The sequence below is a fragment of the Pan paniscus genome, chromosome 9 (genome assembly GCF_029289425.2).
Source record: "Pan paniscus chromosome 9, NHGRI_mPanPan1-v2.0_pri, whole genome shotgun sequence".
Taxonomy (NCBI): domain Eukaryota; kingdom Metazoa; phylum Chordata; class Mammalia; order Primates; family Hominidae; genus Pan; species Pan paniscus.
Window position 1 is genome coordinate 129,249,919 of NC_073258.2, and position 25,905 is coordinate 129,275,823.

At 40.5% G+C, this 25,905-nt stretch overlaps 1 protein-coding gene across 4 annotated transcripts in view; it reads right to left on the reverse strand.

The window, feature by feature from the left end:
• The window catches only part of ETS1 (ETS proto-oncogene 1, transcription factor), a 145,497-nt gene that overhangs the window by 108,489 nt on the left and 11,103 nt on the right, over positions 1 to 25,905 (reverse strand). For 3 of the 4 annotated variants that reach the window (XM_055095081.2, XM_055095080.2, XM_055095082.2), the window contains one exon: positions 5,639 to 5,721. In XM_055095081.2, the coding sequence (XP_054951056.1) occupies positions 5,639 to 5,707 (69 nt within the window). In that variant the 5' untranslated portion in view covers positions 5,708 to 5,721. Of the gene's footprint in view, positions 1 to 5,638; positions 5,722 to 19,743; positions 19,843 to 25,905 lie in introns of those variants that run through there. The other variant, XM_003819885.5, reaches the window with a different exon arrangement.

Sequence of the window (25,905 nt, forward strand, 5' to 3'; positions counted from 1 at the left end):
TGCTCATACGTCTGCAATACCCTTGATTTCACAATATTTTATTCTGTATAGTGAAAGAAATTAAGTGTCTAATAAATGGGATCCAATTTATACAACATTGAAGGCTTTCATGGCATAAATTCACAAGTCAAAAAACAGTCTTTTGTTGGACAGTTTCTGAACCCCTGTTTTCATTGAAACAACATAGGGACCATGTTTTAAGAGAAACACATTTGATTTAGGGAGAGTGAAAGAGTGGCAAGTTTTTTGTTTTTTGGGTTTTGTTTTTGTTTTTGTTTTTGTTTTGAGACAGAGTCTCACTCTGTTGCTCAGGCTGGAGTGCAGTGGCATGCTCTTGCCTTACTGCAACCTCCGCCTCCTGGGTTCAAGCGATTCTCCTGTCTCAGCCTCCTGCATAGCTGGAATTACAGGCGTCCAATACCACACCCGGCTAATTTTTTGTATTTTTAGTAGAGACGGGGTTTTATCATGTTGGCCAGGCTGGTCTCGAACTCCTGACCTCAGGTAATCCACCTGTCTTGGCCTCCTAAAGTGCTGGGATTACAGGTGTGAACCACCGCGGCCAGCCAAGAGTGAGGAGTTTTTAATACAGTTACTTCACCCTCAAATTACCAGGGATGTCCCTTAAGCCCAGAGTCTTATCATAGGAAATTCTGGCACTTGGGGATATGTAGTTAGCCTCTTGGGCATAGGTGCCTTCCCTGAGGTGGAGCACAGTGGGCCACTCCTGCCCGAGCATGTTGTTCTATCCCCCAAAGTCTGTGGCTCTGGGAGGAGGTGAGTGGGCAGTTCCTTTCCTCTATACAGCCCAAGGTGTTTCCTAAAACCCGCATGGCCAAAGGGTCACTAATCCCCCAGGAACTCCTCCGCACATCCTCCTTGCCGGTGAGACATCCCAGGCTGGGCCATGTTTAGTCAAAGCTGAGAGCAGCCCAGCCCGCTCATTCCCGCCACTCTCAGCTGGGCCAGCACAGTGCTGTGAAGGGGAGAATGACGCATGAGAGGACAAAAGTACTGGGCTTGCAAGGGACTTCCAGGCTCACAGCGGGCTTGGGCTTGCAGAGGCAGCATAACAGGAAGGAGCGCTTCCTCCCCATGGATGAAAGGGTCCCTGACACACAGCCCATAGAAGTACCTGGAAAGGTCATCCCTCCCACACAATGGCCAGACAACTTCCCAAAGTGTTGCTTCTCCGCCTCCCCACTGTGACATCACCTCATTCATTATGGCCTCCTGAAGGGCTGGCCTTACGCATGGGGAAACCATGAGTCCTGCTTTTGAGAAACTGACGCTGAGGCAGAGAATGTGAATTCTGTGCAAAACCATGATTACCTGAGGCTGGCATGGATTTTAACCACTGTGGCTCCCATGATTTCCAAGCATTCTTCCACAGCAAATGACCAGATAACGTTAATGTGACCTCTAATTTATAAGCAAGGACTCCGAGACTTAGCTGTCTTCAGGCGCAGAAAATATTGACATCCTATTTTCGAAGAGATTGTTTCTTGGCCAACTAATGCAGCATGCTAAGTAAGAGCCCCTCGGAGCAGGAACACAGTCTTACTTTCTTTTGTTAGATTTCCCTTTCTAAAGCAATAATTTACTAGTAACCAAGACCTGCTTACAGCATTCTGTACACACAGTCCCATTCTGCTTTCAAGTTTGATCTGTGGCTACTCTAGACCAGGTTTCTCAACGTCAGCACTATCAGAATTTGGGGATGGATAATTGTTTGTCATAGGAGGCTGTCTTATGTACTAAAAGATGTTCAGTTACATCCCTGGCTTCTACTCTGATGCCAGGAGCACCTCCTAAATTTTAACAATGAGACACATCTCCAGGCATTGCCAAATATCCCTCTGGGGGACAAAAGCACCCCCTACTGAAAACCCCACTACTCTCATGGTTTTCTTTTCACTCTGAATTTACCATACATGGGACAGAGTTTCTTTTTTTTTTTTTTTTTTTTTTTTTGGTGTGTCAGACTAACTAAATCAGAGACTAGGGCACCAGGTAGGAGGAATTGGATTATTGGATTAAGCACCACGGGTTGAGCTCTGGACAGGGAGGCTCCAACAGAACTGAGAAGACTCTGGTTGCCTGGGGCTCTGACTTTCTTATCTAGGAAAGTTAATGAAGCTATGCTTACCCCTCCAGGGTATCTTAGATTGCAACTGAATGTGAGGTTTGTTTGCTGGTGTCTCTAGTGCCAATGTCCTAAGGTTATATTTTGTAGACAATTTACAGATTCTCTGTTTATTACAGCCCAATCTAAAGTTAGAGGTTATGGTTTGAGTTGGTTACTAAACTTGAGTTTATACTAATAAGTGTTATTTACTTCTTAATTTTTATTAGAGAAAGAGTATGTGAAAAAATTAAAGGGCTTCTTTGCTTGCTCTGGAAGGTTGCCTAAATCGTTTCAGGGACAGAGAAACTGAGGCCCAGAGAGAAGTTAGGAGTGCAAGTGCAAGAACAATAATTCAGCAGCTCTTTTGTGCAACCTTCTGCTTTTACCCAAGCAACTTTGAACTTTGTAGTGAAAAGGATCTCACATGTTAATGTTTTTCAGATAAGGCTGTCATGGGTGAGAGTAAACGGATTATTTGGTTTGAAACCAATGGAAGCCATTCAAAATTTATTTAAAATATCCAGGGTGTTCAATTGCAGGGAGGTGTCTTTAGTTGAAATTATGCACTTAGAGTTATTTGGTTTGGGATTTTTTTATTCTCCTACAATTTTGAGATACCCTGCCTAGGATGACATTATATTATATCTGCAACTTTTATACTTATAATAGACTTTTTATTTCAGTGTCTAAACTAAGTACATATTTGTGTGACATTTCTTTCTTTCTTTTGCTTTTTTTTTTTTTTTTTAGATGGAGTCTTGCTCTGTCACCCAGGCTGGAGTGTGCAATGGCACAATTTCAGCTCACTGCAACCTCCACCTCCTGGTTTCAAGCGATTCTCATGCCACAGCCTCCTGAGTAGCTGGGATTACAAGGCATGTGCCACCACACCTGGCTAATTTTTTTTGTATTTTTAGCAGAGACGGGGTTTCATCATGTTGGCCAGGCTGGTCTCAAACTCCTGACCTCAACTGATCCGCCCGCCTCAGCCTCCCAAAGTGCCAGGATTACAGGTGTGAGCCACTGAGCCCAGCCATGGCATTTCATTCTTAGCCAAAATATTAATCTGTTTTAATTTGATTATAGTACCTGTAAATAGAATTAACATGGACTGGCTTTTAAATCTTATTTTTCAAGTCAATGACACATTTTGCTCTGAAATCACAATATCATTATTTATTTTAACAAATTTCTACAATATCATCTTTAAGGAAATTTTAATGTCATTTGTGTTAACTTTAAATGATGACCTCTACGTGAGGAAAAGGAGGAGGAGCCCTTTTCTGGCAACTTCTTCAGCCCTCGATATGATCTTAAACTGCAAGTCCTTTGGCAATCGCTACTAAGCAAACTCGAGTGACTCCTTGCCTGGACTTGTCGTGTAGTGGAGTGTTGGGGAGTGGGCAGTTTAAACATATTTCTGATATATATTATCGTCTAAACCTTTTTCTGATTCTAATTTTTTGTAAAAGTAAATGGTGCTTACATGAACACAGAAGCCATTTTAAAAAGAAGAAAAATGTGGTAAAAACAGCTACTGAAGAGAGATGTCTCAATCATCCTTAAAATGTGTCTTTTCCCTTGAACATAGAATAGCTACTGAGAGATTTTGGTTTTTTTAATGCTAAAAAAAGAACTTCAGGCTGGGCGCGGTGGCTCACGCTTGTAATCCCAGCACTTTGGGAGGCCGAGGCGGGCGGATCACGAGGTCAGGAGATCGAGACCACGGTGAAACCCTGTCTCTACTAAAAATATAAAAAATTAGCCAGGCGTGGTGGCGGGCGCCTGTAGTCCCAGCTACTCTGAGAGGCTGAGGCAGGAGAATGGCGTGAACCCGGGAGGCGGAGCTTGCAGTGAGCTGAGATCGCGCCACTGCACTCCAGCCTGGGCGACAGAGCGAGACTCCGTCCAGCCTGGGCGACAGAGCGAGACTCCGTCCAGCCTGGGCGACAGAGCAAGACTCCGTCTAAAAAAAAAAAAAAAAAAAAAACTTTAAACAATTCAGGTCTTTTAATATACAATTACAGTGAGAGGTCACAGTTAACTGTGTCATAGTTAACTTTAATCAGTGTTAAAAACGATACAGAATCTCTGGCAAGACAGTCAAAGACAAGTCAGAAATGCGTTCTTGTTTATTGGTGTTAATTCAGATCCATAAATGTACTGGGAAAAGTTAATAATAATAATAATATAATAAACTTATTTGCGACTGGGCTCAGTGCTTCACGCCTGTAATCCCAGCACTTTGGGAGGCCGAGGTGGATGGATCACCCGAGGTCAGGAGTTTGAGACCAGCCTGGCCAACATGGTGAAACTCTGTCTCTACAAAAAATACAAAAAATTAGTTGGGCGTGGTGGTGGGCACCTGTAATCCCAGCCACTTGGGAGGCTGAGGCAGGAGAATCGCTTGAACCAGGGAGGCACATGTTGCAGTGAGCAGAGATCAAACCACTGCACTCCAGCCTGGGCAACAGAGTGAGACCATCTCAAAGAAAGATCACTTGAGGTCATGAGTTCGAGACCAGCCTGGCCAACATGGTGAAACCCCTTCTCTACTAAAAATACAAAAATTAACCAGGCGTGGTGGTGCAGGTCTGTAATCCCAGCTACTTGGGAGGCTAAGGCAGGTGAATTGCTTGAACCCAGAAGATAGAGGTTGGAGTGAGCCAAGATTGTGCCACTGCACTCCAGCCTGAGTGACAGAAAAAAGAAAAAGAAAAAGAAAAAAATAACTAAAATAAACTTATCTGTCCGTATTTCACTGTAAGAAAAAAAAATTCAATATTTATGATGGCTATCTTTGAATAAAAACATAACAGAATTTAGAAAGAATAATTAATGACACAGCTGCTGATATTAGTGTCTTTTAATATTGGAACTGATCAATATCAACATTATAAGATCCTCACACAATACATTTTTGAGAACTTTTTCAAAGCATTTCTATTGATCAGCATATAGCTTGGGCAAGGATCTTCTCACCTACGGACAAAAAACTTCATCCAGTCCTATTTTAAAGTTTCTTTGTCCCCTCTTATTCTAGGATTTATGAAATTTTTCCATAAACTTATTGTCATATTCCATTTTCACTTTTAAAGTCTGTGATTAGAAAACTTGCATTATTGACTTTTTATGTCTGAGGCCAAAAGTAAGTTCAATTATAATATGTATAGGAATAAGGTACATCAATATGTAAAAAATCTTCATCAAATGAACTGGGCAGTGAAAATCAACTGGCTTTAACTCTTCATCATATTTGAGTCATTTCTCTCAAACTCAAACATACTAAAACTTCTTCAGCAAATCCATCAGTATTTGTTTTTCTTTTATATGCTGATAAAATCATAGATAATCTTACAATTGACATCTTCCAAAAGATTCAAAGCTGATTCGAACCTTGGAGTTCAGGTTCCTGGCTTCTCTGTCTACTGGGGGTCAGGATACAGGAAGCACAAGGAGGAGGGGAGAAGATTGTGTGGGCAAAGGGGCAGGGAAGGGGCCACCACTCACCACCACTGCAGGACGAGCCGCTGAGTAAGGGACGGGGCTGCTCCCAGCAGAATCCACAAAGTAGCTCATTCTGCTCTCAGCACCTGTGTGAGAGAAGGCGTTGGCTGAGCCTCTGGATGCTCACAGGTTTGTGGATTAGAATCCACAAGGAAGACACGAACCTTAGAAATAAAAGTCTCCTTAGGAGCCAACCAGTTCACTTCTTTGCATGGCAGGGAAAGCAATGGAAATTCAGAAAGATCAGTGACTAACCCCCAGCACCGGTAAGAGCAGACCTCAGACAGAACCAGTTCCCTGGTTGCAAGGTAACATGGATAACAGACCATGTCTACACACTGCAGACAGCAAGCAGTAAACCAGTGCACAAGAGGCACATTTTTGTAGGGTTTCTGGGCAGGAACCAGTTCTCGTGTGTCTCCCCCACCCACAACCAGGCCTGGCAGATAAGTAGGCATACAATACACAGTTGGGGTGTAAATTAATTGATAAAGGAATAAACATAGAAAGGATTGGAGAAAGGAAGGATGGAAAAAGCTCTCCTGAAGAGGTATGTCACCCAGTACCCCAAGAAACAGATAAACACAGAGAAACCCTGCAAAAGGGATTGAGCATTATTGATCTTGAAAAAAGGAGAAGGGCTATTAAATAACTTGTTGAGAGCTATTTTCTACACTGGAAGTCTGAGTGACTAGAATGCTTGAGCAATTTTCTGGCTGAAGGGATTTTCCAGCTAGCTACTGGTCATCATTATATATCGAACATCTCTGTTGACCTAAATACTTTCGAAAGTTCATTACACACTTTCATAAACTTAATACTATGCATTTAAAAAGTCATTCTTGAATAATCTTGAAGATTAAATTCCTAGGCATACCACTCAGAGGCCAAATTCTTATTGTTAGGAAGTGACGCTTTAACTTCACTGCTTTCCAGTTTGTATTTGTCTGCCCTTTTCCTTAATTCTACATTTAAAGCAACTGATACATTTCAAGAAAAATCAAGTACTAAGAAATGTCTTATGTTCAATTTGTAGTTTGGTTCACCATCTTGATCCCTTTTTTCATATGAAATGTATTTAAATGTTTAAATGATATAGTTAAACAGGCTTGGCAATATAAAACTATACTGCCTAAGGGCTGCAACCACAAAGCTACTAATATCATATGGTTAAGGGATGTAAGCTACAAACCTCCTGAAGACATAACTTATCCTAGAACTATACTTTGTGTTTTTAACTAAAACTTTGCCTTTTTCTTATGTCTTTTCTTCCAAATGTAGAATGCAGTCAAAATAACATTAGTTTTAAAAAATTAACTAAGGGTCTGGATAGCTAGACTATGTTAATCAAGATTTTGTCCTTTAGTTTTTTAGGAAATTGATCTCCACTACAGCAAAACCACCCCAGGAAGAGCTCCTCATTGGTGAAGATGAATGGTAGGAAAAGCTCAAAGTACCCTAGGCCAGGGACATTGTTAACATCTGCGTCAGGGGTCACTACTCAGTGTTTGTTTCCAAGAACAGTGAGTACCTATGATGGGTCTGACTCTGTACCAGGCACTGAGCATGAAATAAGAGTAAGATGCATGTCACATGGTTTAGGTATGCCTGTCCTGACCATACACTGTGAGGATCATCTCACTGAGCTCCATGGCTCCTTTCCCACCAAAGTGTTCCTCGTTTTTACTCTTAGAATCAAGTTTTAAAGTCCTGATGAATCATCATCAAACCATATATCCCACTTCAAAGTTTTTGATCTACTTTGAGATCTTTGGATGAGACATAAAAGTTAACAACATTGATTGTGTCATATGATAATGGCTTAACCACAATCAAATTCCCTAGGGAAATGTTGATCATCCCTCCAGGGTCCTGCAGGGCAACTAATACCTTCTAGAAATGAATACTTTTTGGAATTCCCCCCAGTGATGTGGGAATGCTGTTTCACGTAAACATTCAACCCTCTGATTTCCTCCAAAAAAAGCCCCAAGGATCTCCTGAGTCCTCACAGACCTCAGTTACAGTAGTCTCCCCTTACCCAAATAGGATTTGTTCCAAACCCCTCCAGTGGAGGCCTGAAACCTCAGATAGTACAGAACCCCATACATACTATGTGTTTTCCTATACATACACACCTATGATAAAGTTTAACTTATACATTAGACGCAGTAAGAGATTAACAACAATAACTAATACATGACTAGAACAATTATAACAATATACTGTGATAAAAGTTATTGAATGTGGTTTCTCTCTCTCTCTCTCTCTCAAAATATCTTACTGTACTGTACTCACCTATTTTCAGACCTTGGTTGAGGGAGAGTAACTGAAACCTCGGAAAGCAAAACCACAGTTAAGGGAGTACGATTGTATTTATCCAACAATCATGTAATAGGCGTCCTTTGTTAGTGGCTTGTTTATTCATTTGGTAAATAATCACTATGCACCACTATGTGCCAGACACGGCCCTGGGCACTTGAAACACACCAGTAAACAAGGATTCCTGACCTCACGGCCCTTAGATCCTATCAGACTCAGGAAAAATCTGAGAAAGACAGGATCTCTATCTTCAGGCAGTGGAATTGACAGGCTCACACATAACTATAGCGTAATGTGATAAGTAGTTGGCCAACAATATGGAAAAAGAAATAGGAAGCAGTCAGTTCTGTTGGGTGCAGGGAATAGGAAATTGTGAAAGATTGCATAGAGCAAGGTGTAACCACATGGCCCTATAAATCATCCCTAGAGTCCCACAAGCGGCAAAGGACCTTCACCTTTCAAATGCCTATTTTACTTACGTATTTCTAAGAGAAAGGACTTTTGGAATTGGCAGCCACATCCTGAAGCCCACCTCAAAGATACCAAGGGTTTCTGTCTGCCGGCCAGACAACACTCCCCCTCATAGCAACACTCCTGGAAAAGGGGTCAGTGGAAATATGTTTTCTCTTCTCATTGACAGAGTGAGAGAAGAAAGCTCTGGCCCAACATCTGGTGCACTCTGTGCTGGACTGTATTCTTGAAGCTATGGCTGTATGAATGACACTTCCCTTGGGGAAAAGCCCTTTGCCCAGAGAGGAAACTGACAAGAGGGAGTTGCCAGGGCTCTCAAGGGCTCTCGTCTCAGGAAATAACTCTTGGACAGAAATGGATTGCTGCTTTATTATTTTTTTGGAGAAAGAAAAAAAGAACCCGCCCTTTTTCCACTTGTAGATTGTGACACAGAACAGCTGCTAGAGACGTAAACCTTCTCAGAAGAAGTAAATGAAGTGTTTAGGTAGTTTTTTTAGTAGAGTTTGTTTTTTCTTTTCTTTTTTGGCTTTTTGGCAAAAGAGAATTCCCTCCCACAAGACAACTGCTTGAACATCAGCTGCACCAACTTTTTTCTTAGCATTGCACACGTTTATTGCATAAATACAAAGCAACTGTGGCATCTGAAGATTTACTCCCCAGCGAAGAAGCATCCATGAGACCTGTTTGGGTGCAAAAATGATTTGGACGCTTGGTAACAGAGGGTCTTGCAGAGCTGAGTTTATTTTTCTTGAAAAGGACCTGCGCCACCTTAGCCACAGGACAAGTGGGTCGGAAAGGAGGCTGCCCTGCTCTGGACTGTGGCTTGCTGTGCCCCCCCATGCTCCCTCCCACCTCTCCAGCCCCCTCTCGCCGTGACCCCTGCACCCTCCACTGCAACATGGAACTCTGTTGTTTTCTTAGGCACACGTTGCCAGGTCTCACTCCCCTGCCCTTCTCATGTTACCCCCTCTGCTAGGAATGCCCATCCACCCTCAAGATGAGTGAACCCTGCCTCCTCAGGGTTTTAGGCTCAGCTCAGAGGTTATTGCAGCCTGGAATCCTTCCTGAGCCACCCTTCACCCCAGCTAGGGTTAGCGGCTCCTTGTTTATGTTCCCAAAGTGTATTTCCATCACGGTGCGTATCACATTGTTTTATTACCATCTGCTTCTGTTTGTCTCTCCAGCTAAATTCTGAGCTACTTGAAGGCAGGCACCATGCCTTTTTCATTTTTGTCTTCAGCCCTTAAGACAGACCATGGGGCATAATGGAAACTCATTGTTTTTTTAAATCAGTGAATGAATAAATGAATGAATTGGTCTCACAAGACTAAAAATGTAAGAGGTAGATCAGATATGAATATATTTGTTCCTCAAAATAGAGAATCTGAATAGATTGCAGGTCTAGATAAAGAACCACTTGAAATAATCAGTTTGTTTCATGATCCATTTCTAAGGGAAAACCATTTCCTTCTATTCACATAGCTATTTATGCCACCTCATCTAAGAAGGCTTTTCCCATCACCGCATATGAATAGCAGCACCTTTCTCCGTACTCTGACACCTAGGTGTTTGTTCGTTGTCTTCTCCAAAGTCCACTCTGTTAGAATTTAAGCTCCCCAAGAGGGGAGATTTAGTTCATTTATTCACTCCAGATCCCTGGATCCTAGGCCAGTGTTGGAAAGTAGCTGGCACATAGATAACTGTTAAATACAATAGTGTAAGTTAGAAAACTCGTACACACTTTTTCTGTGTAAACCCCTCTTTTTACAAATGAGGAGAAAGACTAAGGCGATGCTGCTAATTGGCCAAGCTGAGACCAGACTCCTGGTCTTCAGCCTCCTCCTGTGCTTAGGGAAGATGCTTCTCTAGACCTTTGTTACCCAGCGTCCAAATCATTTTTGCACCCAAACAGGTCTCATGGATGCTGCTTAGCTGGGGAGTAAATCTTCAGATGCCACAGTTGCTTTGTATTTATGCAATGAACGTGTGCAATGCTAAGAAAAAAATTGGTGCAGCTGATGTTCAAGTAGTTGTCACGTGGGAGGGAATTCTCTTCTGCCAAAAAGCCAAAAAAAAAAAAAAAAGAGAGAGAAGATGCTTCTCTAAGCACCCTCATCACCCTGGATGGCAAGGACAGAAACAAGCATGCGATGGAGAAGACAAAAAAGTCAACACTTTGGCTTATGTGGGTGTCTCATGTCCAAAAAATCACTTTAAAACTATGGTTCTGCTTGATTCTAGAGAGTTCTATTCTTCATAGAGCGAGTGACCACTTCTCCAACTTCCCACCCTCCCCAAACTGGCAACCCGGCCAGGACCTGTAGGCTGTCACTTCCTTTCACCCAAAGCTTGCCAGGGCAGGGCAGGGCAGGTTGAGAGACACAGAATAAAGGAAAAATTAGGGAGGAGAGGGACTGTTCAGGCCAAGGCAGCAGAAGAACAAGAAATCCCAAAGAGACAAGGCTTGAATCAAGGCTGAATCCAGTTCACATCAACTCTGACCCTGCTTGGCTGTATTTCTAGATAACTTTGACATCAGTTAAGCCTTTTTCATTTGGGGTTATGTATTCCTAAAAGAAAAACTATGCTTTTAGGTAAATACCAAGTAAATTACACTTTAATTTTTTTCTTTTGAAAACAAAATTCTTTTGAAATCAGTAGTTTTTGCCAAACTAATACAATGTTACCGCAAAAATTAAAATACAAAAAAGTAACAGATGGATATTAGAATCACCTGAAACCTCACCATGTAGAGATAATTATACTAATAATTTGTTCAATATTCTTCTGGGTATTTTTTAATCTATCTAAACGAACATAGATGTCACACACACACACGTGATTACAATTTTACCTTCATGAGATTATTCTCCACATGCTCTTTTGTAACCTGCTTTGTTCACTGACATTTAACATAATGCTATGGACATTTTTCTCTGTTGATAAATGTGGCTGTCTATCCTAAAGATGATGACTGCCAAGTATTCTATTGTATGTATATATCATACTTTTAAAGAGCCTCTTATTACCGTATAATTAATTTGTCCCCAATTCTTTGTCATTATAAAAATTCCTAAAATATTTTACATTCCCACTAAATGCCGAAAAGGAGCATTTTGGGGACAAAGAAAATATGCATTCCATATTTGAATACATATTGACTAACTGCATTCCATAATAGACCAGCCAAAATTAGACTCCCACTGACAAAGGCATCATGTTTTAAATTTCAACTTGCCCTCTCATCTTCATGTTAGCTTCATAGGCAACAAATTATGGTTAAAACATATCCTGGGTATGAAGATGGCACATGGGGAATTCAAAAGCACAATAAAGCTGTGGCAGAAAATGTAGATTTCTCCCCACCACCCCTCACCCCAGCCTTTCCTCTTTGAAAACTATGCAAAATTTGAATAGATTTCCAATGAGCATTTATCCCAATGTCAATAATTTAGGATTCCTATCAATTCAAACAAAAAGCATGTCCTTTTGGCTTGGAATACAGGAGACAAAGAATTTGGCTTCCAGGGCTGGGCTCGGTGGCTCACGCCTGTAATTCCAGCAATTTGAGAGGCCGAGGCAGGTGGACCACCCAAGGTCAGGAGTTCAAGAGCAGCCTGACAAACATAGTGAAATTCCATCTCTACTAAAAATACAAAATTAGCCAGGTGTGGTGGTGCATGCCTGTAATCCCAGCTACTTGGGAGGCTGAGGCAGAAGAATCGCTTGAGCCTGGGAGGCAGAGGTTGCAGTGAGCCGAGATCTCGCCATTGCACTCCCACCCGGCAACAAGAGCAAAACTCCATTGAAAAAAAAAAGAATTTGGTGTCCAAAACAACTAGCCATGTAAAAAAACTTGCTCCAAACAATAGCACTTTTGCCAAACTAAAGGCAACACCTGGGCTACCAAGGCAACATCTTTAATCTACAATGTATAGAGTTTTAATTTCTTTTTTCTGAATACTATAGAAATGTATTTTTGAAGACTCAGAGTATCTCCTCATTCAGGAAGCTTTCCCCTCCCCCCTACCCTCTTTGGCAATTGCATGGACCTCCTTGATGCCCCTCCATGGGATTTACTGTAACGGTGTAACAAAGTTCATGACACTTCCTGTATCTATGCCTGTTTCTGCTCCTGAATGATGAGTAACTTGAGAGTAAGGATGGTGTCTTTTCAGATGACACATAGTAGCCATGCAACAAGTGTCTGTTTACTAAATGAGGGAAAGTACCTAAAGTACTTGAAACAGAGTTTGTGTGTACAATCCTTGTGTGTCCTGAGCTTATCCAAGAGAGTAAGTTATCGTTTGGACATTAAAAAAAAAAAAAAAATCATCCCTGTGATGAAGTGTGTCCTTGTGTGACCCTGAGGTTAGGCTTCTCAAGAGTTAACTACAAGCAAGATGGCACTTTTCTCTAAACTATAGGATGTACCAGATTGATGAGTTCATCTATACTCCTTCAGTGTGTTCTTTCTGATTCTCATGAGTAGCCCACGTGTATTTCTCAAATCATTTGAGTAGATGTCTTCCCTGACCTGTCACTGTAACAAAAGCTCCCAAATCCAATTCTCTAAGAACTCAGGTTTAAGATCCATCATATCTAGGAAAGCTGAACATTCCTTACTCCCCATGGAAACTTTTTGGTTACAACGCATAGAAAAGAAAAAGGATTAGAAGAACAGAAGATGGTTTTTCTGTCTCACTACTAAATCTATAAGAACCTCATTTGCTTGACTAAGTAATCCAACATTAGAGTAGTAGTGAATATTCCTTCTTATTTTAAGTAGCCAGCACTGACAAATGAAGGCAGTGTTCCAAATTATGGGCTACTGGCTTCTGTGTCTTAAGCTACGTGCATTTATTCTTTCACTAAGGTCATAGAGCAGCAACTCACCGTACAATTGACATCTCAGTCTTTGTTTCTTCACAACTTCACTATAATTATTCCGCCAACCCTTGCTTAAATGGAAATGAGTCATATCCATCTCCTATTTCTCTAAAAATAAACCCATCTCCTAATTAAGCATAACACTTTCAAGTCCTGTATGAATTGACATAGCTCAACGAATCCTTCTTAGAATATTAAAATGAACTCATGTCATTATAATTTTAAACAGTATATTGTTTTACCCTTCCTTGAGGAGTAACTCGCTACTATCTCCTGAAAAAGAGAAAGACTAGAAGATGTTTTACTCTGGTATACCATAGCTGTGAAGAAATAAGGAATGCTTCATAGATTATTTTATGCATTTCCTTCTCAGTGGAAACAAATCCCTCACCATACAGTATTGAAATGGCATTGTCAACAATGGACAGAAAGGTCTTGCTTCTCCTAGGCATCAAGGAAATACATTAAAACCTGCCGACTCTTAGGTCTAGGAATCTAACTAAGAAAATGCCAATTCTAGTCTCTGAAACCTTTGAAATACTAACAATCTACACTTTCTAGTCAATCATGCTTCTGTCAGAACATCTTCCTGAAGATCAAAGGTAATATTCAATACACTGCCTTACCGTAAAAGTGGCCATAGCCTGTGTACAAATGCTATGCCTCAAATCCTGTATTTTACCATGAAATTCAACAAATGATCACACTTGGCCTTAGGATGTACTCCTGAGCCAGAAGCATGGTAAGTACTCATAAATAACTGAATAAATAAATAAGGATTGTGTTTTACTTAGAACCTCACAACGAAAAAAGAATAAGCTGGAGGAATAATGTAGAGTACTCTTTGCTTCACAAGAATGGTCATAATAGAGGCCATGAAATAAGAGATTGTTTTCCAAGTCAAATGCAAAGAAGGGCCACGAGATTAAAAACGTCAACTCTAATCCAATGATTGCTGCCAATGAAACCTCTGAAGAGACTAGCATTTTAAAGAATTACATTTTGACTCTTAGCCTGTGAAGCATGTCAGACATAATCTAGAGTTTAGACTTGGCTCTAGCTCTAAAGGAATTCTCAACAAAACTGAGAGGCACCATAAATAGAGAGAGATATTACAAGAACAATGAGAGGGGACTGGATAGTTGCAATAATGCCCCTTTAAAATTGAACTAAAAGATACCAGCTGCCTTAGATCTCTCAAATCCAGCAAGCAACTTCTTGGACTATGTCTGATTGTGATTTTCATGGTGGAGTTTCATTTGTTTTATTACCCGAAATGTAAGGTTCCAATTTCTCAGTATAATGCTAAACAGCTTGCTAGCATTCTTATATAAAGAGGGATTGTGCAATTCCAGTGAATTTTGGAGTTGGAAAAAATTCATCAATCTTCTCATTTATTTCAATGAACTGAGTCCCAAGAGGTTACGTGTTTAGCAGTGATCAAGAACCCTGGAGTTACATACTATGGGTGAACGTAGAACTGCTTGCTGCGTGTATGGCCATGAGCAAATTTCTTAACCTCACAATCAGTTTCCTCAACTATAAAATGCAGGTAATAATATCAACACTTTCAGGATTATAGAGGTGGATCATACAAAACACAAATACTTAGCAGCATGCTGTATAAATAGTAAAAATGGTCAATAAATAATAATTGTTATTATTGCTATTTTATCAGTAGTGCCTGGCAATTAGTAAGCATTAGTAAATGCTTACTAATGTCACTAATTAGTAACACTACTGTTTTATATTAATTACTTTTTTCTACTGCCCAACATGGCAGAGGTTATTTAAGTGTTAGAGCTAGAACATGGATAGCTAAATCTCTCATCTCTTTTTCTAAAGACTTGTATTCAAGTCATGAAAACAGGATTCCTTTTCATAATCATAGGTTGAGTAGCATTAGTCAAGAATTTTGCAGAAGAAAAGAGCCACAATTTCTGTTTAATGGTAGTCTGTTTGTACCATTGTTATGCATAAAACCAAGAAGTAAGCATTTTTCTTACAGTGGAGAACTAACTCATTGAAAGATTGCATAGCACAAATGGTGAAATATTGCAGCTTCCTGAGTTAAACCAACATCTTTTTGATATAATGTCAATCTTTTGTGGACTTACGCTTTAGCAACTAGATACAAATATAAGGAAGTAGTAAAGCACTGCGGAAAATAGTGCAAGATTTCTTGTTTGTTCATTTTTTTCATTTTTGCTTTTTCATTTGTTTTTGCTTTTTCTTTAGAGCAGTGCCTCCCAAACTGTAATGTGCATATGAATCACCCGGGGATCCTGTTACAATGCAGTCTGCTGCAGTAGGTCTGAGGTCTGGCCAGACATTCCACATTTCTAACAAGCTCCCACGTGGTGCTGATGCCGCAGGTCAGAGGACTTCACTGTGAGTAGCAAGGCAGCGCTGGACTAACTTGGTTGAACTCATGAGTGATTATAACAAGGTAGGTGTTTAGGAGGCAGAGCCCAAGGAGGAACAGACAAGACTTCTGTGCCAAGGCTTAGCAGATGCTGGTAACCTCAGGTGCAATACAAACCCGGCTGGGGAGAATTGAGTAGCTCAGGACCTGTCAGTGTCTCAGGAGCCATATGCCAGATGCACATCTGCCAAGACTTCTTGCTTTTCCTAAGAAGACATGGTTCTAGTTATTTGGTCCCTTTTATCAAGAAACTGGCAATGGTGCTTTCTCCCATCAACAGAAGTCATTTGGATTAAGGATTACAAGAGGTGCCAAGAGATAATTTAAAAGAGTTATTTGCATTATATGTTTTTTTTTTACAATTGTAAAAGACTCACATGTTTTGGAAACTTTTTGTACATTGTTTTGCAAACTTTTATGCATCTGGAATTATTTCAAAGTGAAAAGTTTTTTTTAAGTCTCTAAAAAGACTAAATCTCTTTTAAATCTCTAAAAAGACCAAAATTCTGGAGTTTTCTACCTTTCCACATCTCTTGAAAATTTATATATTTTTTCCTCCCCATTGAGAATATTTTCCTGACATTTGCACTAAATGTTTGTTGCTTACTCTCATGCTAGTAAGTACTACCCAGCCTGTTCCCTCTAAGTTCTGAAGGCAGCTCCAACACTTGATTACTGGAATATGAAATCTATCCTCTTTTGAAAAAAAGGCAGATCAGAAACATCCTTCCCTCACTGCTCTAGATACCATTTTTTTCTACCTGAACTCCCAAAGCATGTATAGGTTATACTACACTACTTAATAATTATATTGTCTTTCATTTTTATCCTCTTTTCTAGTAAAGATTATTGTGTTAATTTTAAAAATGGAGTTTACATATTGTTTCTTCTGTGTTTGGTACGGTCTCCAGCACAAGGCTGGGCATGGAGTAGAAATAAAACTGATATTTGTCAGGGAAGGGACTGACTTACTTACCCAGGAAACTAGGCCTGGGTAGTCTTTCTTCAAAGTCAGTATCTTCATAACAATGAATAAGTAATCCACAGATACCACTTCAGAAAACAGGCTTAATCCAGTGTTCTCCTAGATAAGCAAATCAGTCTAAGCAGAAAAATCTATCCTAAATTTGTGTAAATGTCTTGGAGTTACTTAGATTCCTATGACATGCAGGTCCAATCACAAGCTCTGGGTTCACATTCCATTGGCTCTAATCAGGGTCCACCATGAGTTAACGTGGTCATATGACTGAGCCTCAGAGTCCCCACCTGGTAAATGGGGATGACGAGAGTGGAGTGCCCACCTCAAAACTTCATTGTAGATTAAATGAAGCAGTCCCTGCAAAGCACCTAGCAAGGATGTTGGAACATACCAAGTGCTCAGTAAACGTTAGGGCTGAGTATTCTTCCTTAGGTGAAATGAAGAAGAATGGATATGATAACTAGAAAATCATCTACATTAAAAGGTGGAGTTCAATAAGCTATACTTTCAGTACAGCAGGGATAAAGGAGATGAGGAAGCAAAAAGTAAGTTATGTCTTCACATCTAATTTTTCCCAGGATTGAAGAAACTTAAGAGATTTCCCTGAAATGCCACTAAATTGCTGCATACCACATTAATTTTGCTCAAATGCTAAATACTTTATAATTTCCATAATGAAGAAAGAAAGGGAGGAAAGGGAAGGAGGAGGGAAGAGGGAGAGAGAGAAGAAGAAAGGAGGGGAGAGAAAAGAAAGAAAGAGGAAGAAAAAAGAGAAAGCAGAAAGAAAGAAAGAAAGAGAAAGAAAGAAAAAGAAAGGAGGGAGGGAGGAAAGGAAAAGAAAGATAGAAAGGGAGGGAAGGGAGGGAAGAAGGAAGGAAGGAAGCAAGGAAGGAAGGAAGGGTCCCAGCTCGTGGGACGTAATCATTCCCTTCTGCTGTTTGATGTGAACAGTTGGGAATTTTGAACTGGTAATTAGAAAATGATAGTCACTATGGAAAACAGATCTATTCACCAATAAATAAAATCACAAGGTACATCAGAACCTCAGTTATCAGTAAGAAATTCACCAGTGCAATCAAAGAGAGAAATCTGTTGATTATTTGTTTGCAGTGTTTTGCCTTCTGCCTCACCCTCCCCTAGGCGAGAGGACCTGCACCCACACACCCAGTTTGTTGAAGTATTACTTCAGACAGTCCTTGACCTCACTGGCACTCTGATTTTTCATAGCCCTATGCTGTTTACTTCTATTCTCTCATATTTGTAAACCAGGCGGGGCGCAAATGATTGCTCACCTTTTAGAGATGAAGGGAAGAAGGCACAGACACGTTCAATCCCTGTTCTCTGTTGCAAAGCTAATCACTGACATAATCCAAGTGCACAGCCACTTTCCCTTCTCTGACCCAGCGCTGGTTCAAGTTCTGACCCTACTTGCCTTTGAACTCCATTATCGTCCGGGACCGGCCACTGGGCCAAGTCGGTGCTCTGGCCACAGACTGCCAGATGCCAAAGGATCCCACCCCTCTACCAGCTTCCCCCAGGCTCTGCCTCAGGACATCCTTTCACAGCCAGCAACTAGCACCTCCGTGTAAGGAGCCTGCCGGGCAAAGATGCCCCCTCCATAATCAGGCTCTCGGCTTGGCTTCCCACATCCTCAGCAGCGGAACCAGGACGGAAGAGGCTGCATGGCTGCCTGAACTGTTTGTTATTTCACTATTGAGTTGGCAAGGATGGAAGTAGTTGATTTACAATTAGAAGCAGCATGCTTCTTCAAATATTAATATTAATAACTGCACTACTGAACACATGAAAAGACCTTTTCATCTTCAAAGCACTTTGCAGACATTAACTCATTAGCTCTCCCTTCCCTCCATTCAGGAACAACAGGTGAGCAAGACTCTCAACAGCAGCAGTGGCCACCCTGCAGCCCTTGTACACAGCCCACGGCCCCTGAAGAAAAAGCATTTTCTCTTTGGATAAAAATAGGCCACCAAATCCAAAACCACAACTGATGAAAGAGTTATAGTATCAGTAATTTTACAAATCAAATGGAGCTGCTGGAGTTATCATTTTAGAATTGGTATTTCCTGCTGTTTAACAAATACTTTTTTCTCAGTTGCATGGCAGTGGTCTAAGGTAAGAAGGAAAATGGACTTGAGATTAAAAACAAAAACTTACCCAAAAGGTAATAAAGAAATCCTGCAATAGAATGCATTGATTTCAGTGACCCAGCACCCTTTTAAGTTTGCCTGAAGAAACTACTACTTTAAAAGTTGGTAACAGAGACCTTTAACGGTGGGTGAGGAGTCACATACAAAGTGTCACGGCCAGATAAAATCACCGGATGCAGAGGAATTGCCATCGACATCTCCTGCCACTGAGTCCAGCTCTATCGTGGGGACAAGAAATACCTCCCTAACTCGGAGACAACCGCGGCCCACACCCACACCATGTCTCAACAACAGACTGAGGAACTTGTAGATCTTTGGACAACTGCAGGTCAGTCCTAAGACAGAGAAAAACACCAAACAGGCTAGTTTGGCTAGCAAGATTCAAACCTGTAGCAATTTCCTCTCTATTAAAAGCAATTCATTAAACTACTAGCAGGAGAAAAAAGTAAAACAATAGATTTACTAGGAGTGAAAGAGAATAAAAAGAAATTTATATATTTAACTACAGCTTTATTTCTTTGGAAGTGCTCCAATTTGCAAAAAAAAAAAAAAAAAAATCAGGGTTTCTGACAAGTAATCTACGGGTATCTAAAACGTGCATGGTTTTACTTTTGTGAAGCAGGGAACATTTTTAAAAACATAGTCTTGCTTTCAGACTATTCTGATGAGGTTAGGAAGTATTTTTGAAAATTGTTAAACAATTAAATGGGAATATAGAAAGATGTGAAAAGAGAAAGAGAAAACTCACTTGTATCCTGAATCTCCCTACCGACTTACTCTTTAATTCCACAGAAATTTTTTTAAAGCAGGAAAAGGAAAATGGACTGAAAAGTTTTAGGCAGAAACTGACACACACCTCACTTACTACTTTGCCGGTGAGCAGATCCTGAGTGAGCTTCCCTCAAAGTCTGTGGTCTCTTTCCAACTACCTGCGGGAATCCTCTGCGCCGTAGCTTAAGAGGATGCAAAGACCATAATGTTTCTAATAGAGCTGCCTCCTTAAATTGGGGGGTGTGGTCAAGCCAGGGAAAGCTGGAAAAAAGGCAGTCTTCCTCTTGCCCCTGGCACCAGGACAGCAGCCACTGGGACAGGCACAGCAGTCTAGGTGGAAAGCACTGTTGATTGACAGTGGTGGCACCAAATCACACCTTATTTCGTATTCTTCAAATTGTGCTTCAGCTGAATATAACTCAGCCTTGGAGAGTAACAGGGAGGGAGATGAGCAAAAGGGAACTAGTTCAGTGGGATAACACTGTATCTCACCTCATCATTTGCTGATGCATTTACTTTCTGCTGAATATGTAAATATTCATGCTTCATGTTCCTTGACTTTCTCAATGGAGCCCCCATTAACCTAGGCAAGGTCTCAGGTGAGGGAAAGGGATTGCTTTAGAAACACAGGGCGTCCACCACCCAGTCACCTGCTCAGGCTTCCCGTTTCTCTCTAATAACTTGATATGAAATGTGATATTTTCTAAAGAAAAGAAAATAATTTTGTGGAAGAGAGCTGACTGGATATGGACTTGGGATTTCTGAAAAGTAAAGCTAAAAATCCCCTTTTCATATAAGTCTGGTTTTAGGCAATCTCTAAAATAAGGCTACTTTTAGCAGCCCTGACTCATGGTCCGTGGTGCAGGAATAAAAGGGCAGAAGTGTTCATACATTTCTCATTTAGGGAAAATGTAAACAATATGAAAATCTTACATCTGTCCTAAGTGAAAATACACAGCATCTTTTATTCACATATTCAGGACTATGGTAAGAATGTTACAGCATAATCTCATTTCTATGAATGGAGTTATTACAATTTTTTTTTGAGAAGTCAGTATTTGGCTGCTTAATCTAAGACTTTTATCCTAAAAGATTCCATCTTCTTTGAGTAGGAGGTGGGAGTTAAGATTTGTCATAGTTGGCTTCTTTCTCTTTTTAATAAAGATACAAACTTAGAAAATCCTTGAAAATCTAATAACTGTCATTTGGAGCCATATCATCATCAGCCTTCATTGTATAAAGCTGGCAATGCAGTTAAGATGACATTGTAAGTAAAGCAAGATTTTACTGCTCATCTTCTGCCTTTGCACATTAACTTGGAAGTAAGGAAGAGGTAATGCTATTGGTTCACTTTAGTTTAATAAATTGTCTGTGCCAGGCACTGTTCTAGGCACTAGAAAGATAGCAAGTTTGCATTGTAGTGAGGAGACAGACACATAAATCAACGATCTCCCCCCAAAAATGTAATACATGCTGCAAAAGAAGTCTATGAAGAGAGCTAGGGAAGCTTCAGCCTGCCCCTGCAGCCCAGTCAATTTCAGCACACTGCCCCATTTAAAGAGCCCACGGTCAATTATACCAATCATAACTAATTACAACTGTATTCACTATGTTTGCAGGATAATTGAAAAAAACAAAGTTGAGAAGACTTGGATTCTTGCTCTATAAGGGTGTACAGTGTGGCTGTCAAGGGGTTCTGAAGTCTGGAGTTGTCTATGCTGAGTTTATATAGAAAGCAACTCTTCAGGACCTTAGCTCCCTCCTCTGCCACGGCCTTTTACGGTGTGGAAGAACATAAACTAGAAATCTTAATAGTGCAAAATAAGCCACCACTGTCATAAATTGCCTAGAGAATGCCCAGGAAAACAGTAAGTTTTGTTTTAAACAGTATTTTCAAAAATATAACATTAGATGGGTATCCACATATAAGAGCATGACATTGGACTCCTACCTTACACCATACTCAAAAATTAACAAAAATCTATCAAAGATCTGAACATAAGAATGAAAATTATAAAATTCTTAGAAAAAATCAAAGAAGAAAACTTCATGACATTGGATTTAGCAATGATTTCCTGGGATATGACAGCTTATCCCAGGAAAAAAAACTTGGGCAACAAAAGAAAAAATAGATAAGTTGGACTTTATCAAAGTTTTAAAATGTTGTACATCAAGGGGCACTATTAAGACAGTGAAAAGGAAGTCCACAGAATGAGAAAAAAAATTGCAAATCGCATATCTAATAAGGACTTAATATTCAAAATATATAAAGAACTCCTACAACTCAACAGCAACAACAACAAATAACCTGATCTAAAAGTGGACAAAAGACGTGAGTAGACATTTCTCCAAAGATGCAGAAATGGCCAATAAACACACGAAAAGAAGGGCAACATCATTAATCATCAGAGAAATGCACATTCAAACCACAATGAGGTACCTCTTCACATCTATTGGGGTTCCTATTATCAAAGAAACAGAAAATAATGGCAAGAATAAGGAGAAATAGGAATAAGGGTGTGTTGCTGCTGAGAATGTCAAATGGTGCAGCCACTGTAGAAAACAGTGTGGTAGTTCCTCAAAACAATTAAATATAAAATTACCATTTGATCTAGCAATTCAACCTCTACATATATAGCCACAAGCATTGAAAGAAGAACTCAAAAAGATGTCTGCACAATATTGTTCATAACAGCGTTATTCACAATAGCCAAAAGGTAGAAACACCCCAACTATTTATCCACAGATAAACGGATAAGCAAAATGTGGTATGTAGAGAAATGGAACATTATTCAGCCTTGAAAAAGAATGAAATTCCAATACATGCTACAGTATGATGAACCTTGAGGACATTATGCTAAATGAAATAAACCAAATACAGAAAAGACAAATATTGTGTAATTCTACCTGTATGAAGTACCTAGAATAGTAAAATTTATAGAGACAGAAAAAGGGATAGAAGTTAACACAGGTTGGAGAAAGGAGAATGGGGAATTCGTGTTTAATGGGGACAGAGCTTCGGTTGGGGATGATAAAAAAGGAATGGAGATGGATGTGGGTGATGGTTGCACAACATGTGACTGTAATTAATGCCCCTGAATTGTACACTTAAAAATTGTTCAGATGGTAAATTTTACGTTACATGTATTCTACCACAATAAAAGAATATGTTGTCCCGAGGAAAATATATATATATATAGCATTAGAAGTCAGTAGGCTTCCGCAGAAGGAATGCTTTCTGATCCACATGGATGATATAGGACAAAAGAAAATGATGCTCTAGAAGAAGAAGGTATGAAATCCCTGGAGGATCCCTCCACTGCACGGTGGTGGCTCCCCAGCCCCTCCCTTATGCCGGCTCTTGAAGAGGGTGTAGTAATACCAGCCCAACTTCACAGGGTTGCTGAAATCACCATGCGATTAGATGACTGTGTAAACCGTAGAAGCAATGCTTTTCTTTCCCATGTCCATAGATAGCTCTATGAGGAAAGACCTCAGTTGATAGGGCAATATGACCATTATGATTCTCAAGGAAAAAATTAAAACTCAGTGATCCAGGGACATGGGTACCTTTTGACCCCATGTAAAAGGGATATGCAAAGTGAGTTGTTTGCTTCTTTGAAGGAGTATCTCTGTAGCCTCGCCTAAACAATCGTAGTCTCAATATAGTTTGGATACAATTGAGACAGAACATGAAGGAATTTCTAGAATAGCTTTTCTTACTGTAAGGAAACCTTTTTCCTTTTCTCAGTATAACAAGTTACCTTGTAAGTTAGTATGTCCTAAGAGGAAAAATGGAAGTAAATTCCCAGAATCTTAGCTCTGCAAAGGTCTTCAACGCTCCCACCAGCAACCTTCCCTCACTGCCACCCCAACTCCCTAAAGTGCAGAAGTCCCCTTCAAAGCAACTTATAATGATTCTGTAAAACCACCCGCTGCAGGAAAAGTGTGAAGTTTGAAATTTAAAATGGCATTAAATTTAAGGAAAAGCAAAGCAAAACATTACACATGTATTGCATTTTCCATATTAACTTTCCTTCCATCTCAGAAAAAAGCCTCGTGATAATTCAGAAGACTTCATATGTGCAGAGAACCAGTATCTAAACAAACTACCAAAACCAAGTAGAGTGAAACCCAGATACTATTACAAGCGTGGTTATCACCAAATATTGAAAAAAAAAAGAAAATACGCTGAAAATAAAGCAAAGAGCAGAGAACCATTGTGCATTCCCACTCCAGCTCTGGAACTTCTTAGCCTGTACTTTGTAATGACTCTCTCTCCTTCCCATGATCAAAAGCAAAGCCTTTGTCTTGAGCCACAGCTGAGACTGCAATGGCACACATACGTGTGCACACATCTGGCACACAGTTGCTCATCCTTCTGTGTGTGCCAGAGAGCCTATGGAGACCCGGATTTCTTGGCGTAGTCTTCCCATGACCCCTGATGTGCTGCTCCATTAGTCCTTGCACCAACTTTCTGGTTTTTTCTTCCTCTCTAGAATGTAGAATGAGCTGGGCACAGGCCCCCAGCTAGACTCCCTGCAAAGTAGCTTAGCTAATGTTGGTCAAAAATTCTTCTGCATCCTGGTTCCACTGGGCCTGCTAAACATCCTGTGGACTCCACAAACTCGGAGAGTTTCAGCAGAACAGACCCTTCTGGGATGTATGATAGCCCACTGAAAACCCCATATCTTGCCACCCCCTCCTTCCACTCCCATTCCTTTCTATGTACTTTTTGTCACTCTGTCTCCCTGGTCCCTTCTCCCTCAAAATACTTCTCACTTTTTCTCTCTGTCAGTCTAACTCCTACAAAGTTATTTTTCAATCTCAATTTAATTACAGGATGAATATGTGGTTGTAGCATATTCAAGCCATACAGAAGGGTATGAATTCAAAACTGAGAATCACCACCTCGGGTCCCCTTCCACCCAGTCTCACACCAAAAAGCTAACTACTATTTAGGGTTTGATATCCAGCCCTCCAGTCTTTCCTCTATTCTTATACCCATACTGGGCCTTTTTAATGGGATTGTGTTCGATGTATTGTTCTGGGACCTTCTACCATGCATCCAGCAGTATGTTCAGCAGCTATGTCTTTCCAGATTGGCCCCTTCGGAGCTGCCTCAATCATCTCAGCCAGCCCCCGTAATCCCCTGTGACATCCCTTAAGCTCCAGCTCCAGTCCTTTCTTTCTCTCCCTGTGCTTTTCCACGCAGCTATTGTCTTGCTCCTGCGTTGTCACAATGAGCTATTTAAGTTCCCGTATCTCCTGTCCACGTCTTTCCTGCCTTATCTTCCCCACTAGAATGTGATTCTGGGGGTGCAGGGTCTGTGCCCTTGACATTTCCTTATCACCAGTAGTCATATAAACTGCCTCCCCAGCACACTCCCTTGAACATACTATGGACTGGATAAATATAAAAAGTTAGGGCTTGACAGCTCAAAATACATTGTGTACAGCATAATGCCATTTTTACAATCTAAAACCATAAATCAACTAAGTATTGAGAGGTTATTTCTGGTGGTATGGAAGATTTTTTGTTGTATTCTTGTTATGTTTGTGTTTTCTGATTTTTATACAATGTTGTATTGCACCTGTAACAAGAATAAAAAACCAAATTTTACAGTTAAGTACATGACTTTATTGGTCCAATGAAGACGACAGGCTATCATAGTGTGATAGCACAGGCTCTGAGATCAAACTTCCCAATTTAAATCCCAGCCTTTGTTCTTTCTCAGTTACCATGGACATTTTAAGATTTCCGATTTTTGGTTTCCTCATATATAAAATGAAGATAATGGCACTGTACACCTCAGGGATTACTGTGAGGATTAAAGAGGTAGTGAGACCTAAGTATTTAATTTAGTGATTAGAACAGACTTTATACTCAATAACTATTGACTGCTATTATCAATGGCATGGCCGGGGTGGACCCAAGGCTCCCATTTCCCAATTCAGAGTCATTCTTACCACAATCCATAAATCTTCACAGGAGAAAACCCCAGGGGCTGATTGTCCCTTCTACTTGGAATGCTGGTTTGCTAATCCGGAGAGAAAAGACTGCTGCAGTCCCCAGTAATGTAATTAGCACACACTTGCTGGAGAAGGGTGTCCTGCTGAGTCTGTGGAAGGACAGACCGCTATGTCTCAGTGACTCACACCAAGTCATGCCGACTGCATTAATTTTTCCTTATGCAGCAGTCCACTGATTACAGATGGAACCCCGTCTTCGAGTCAAGCACTCCTC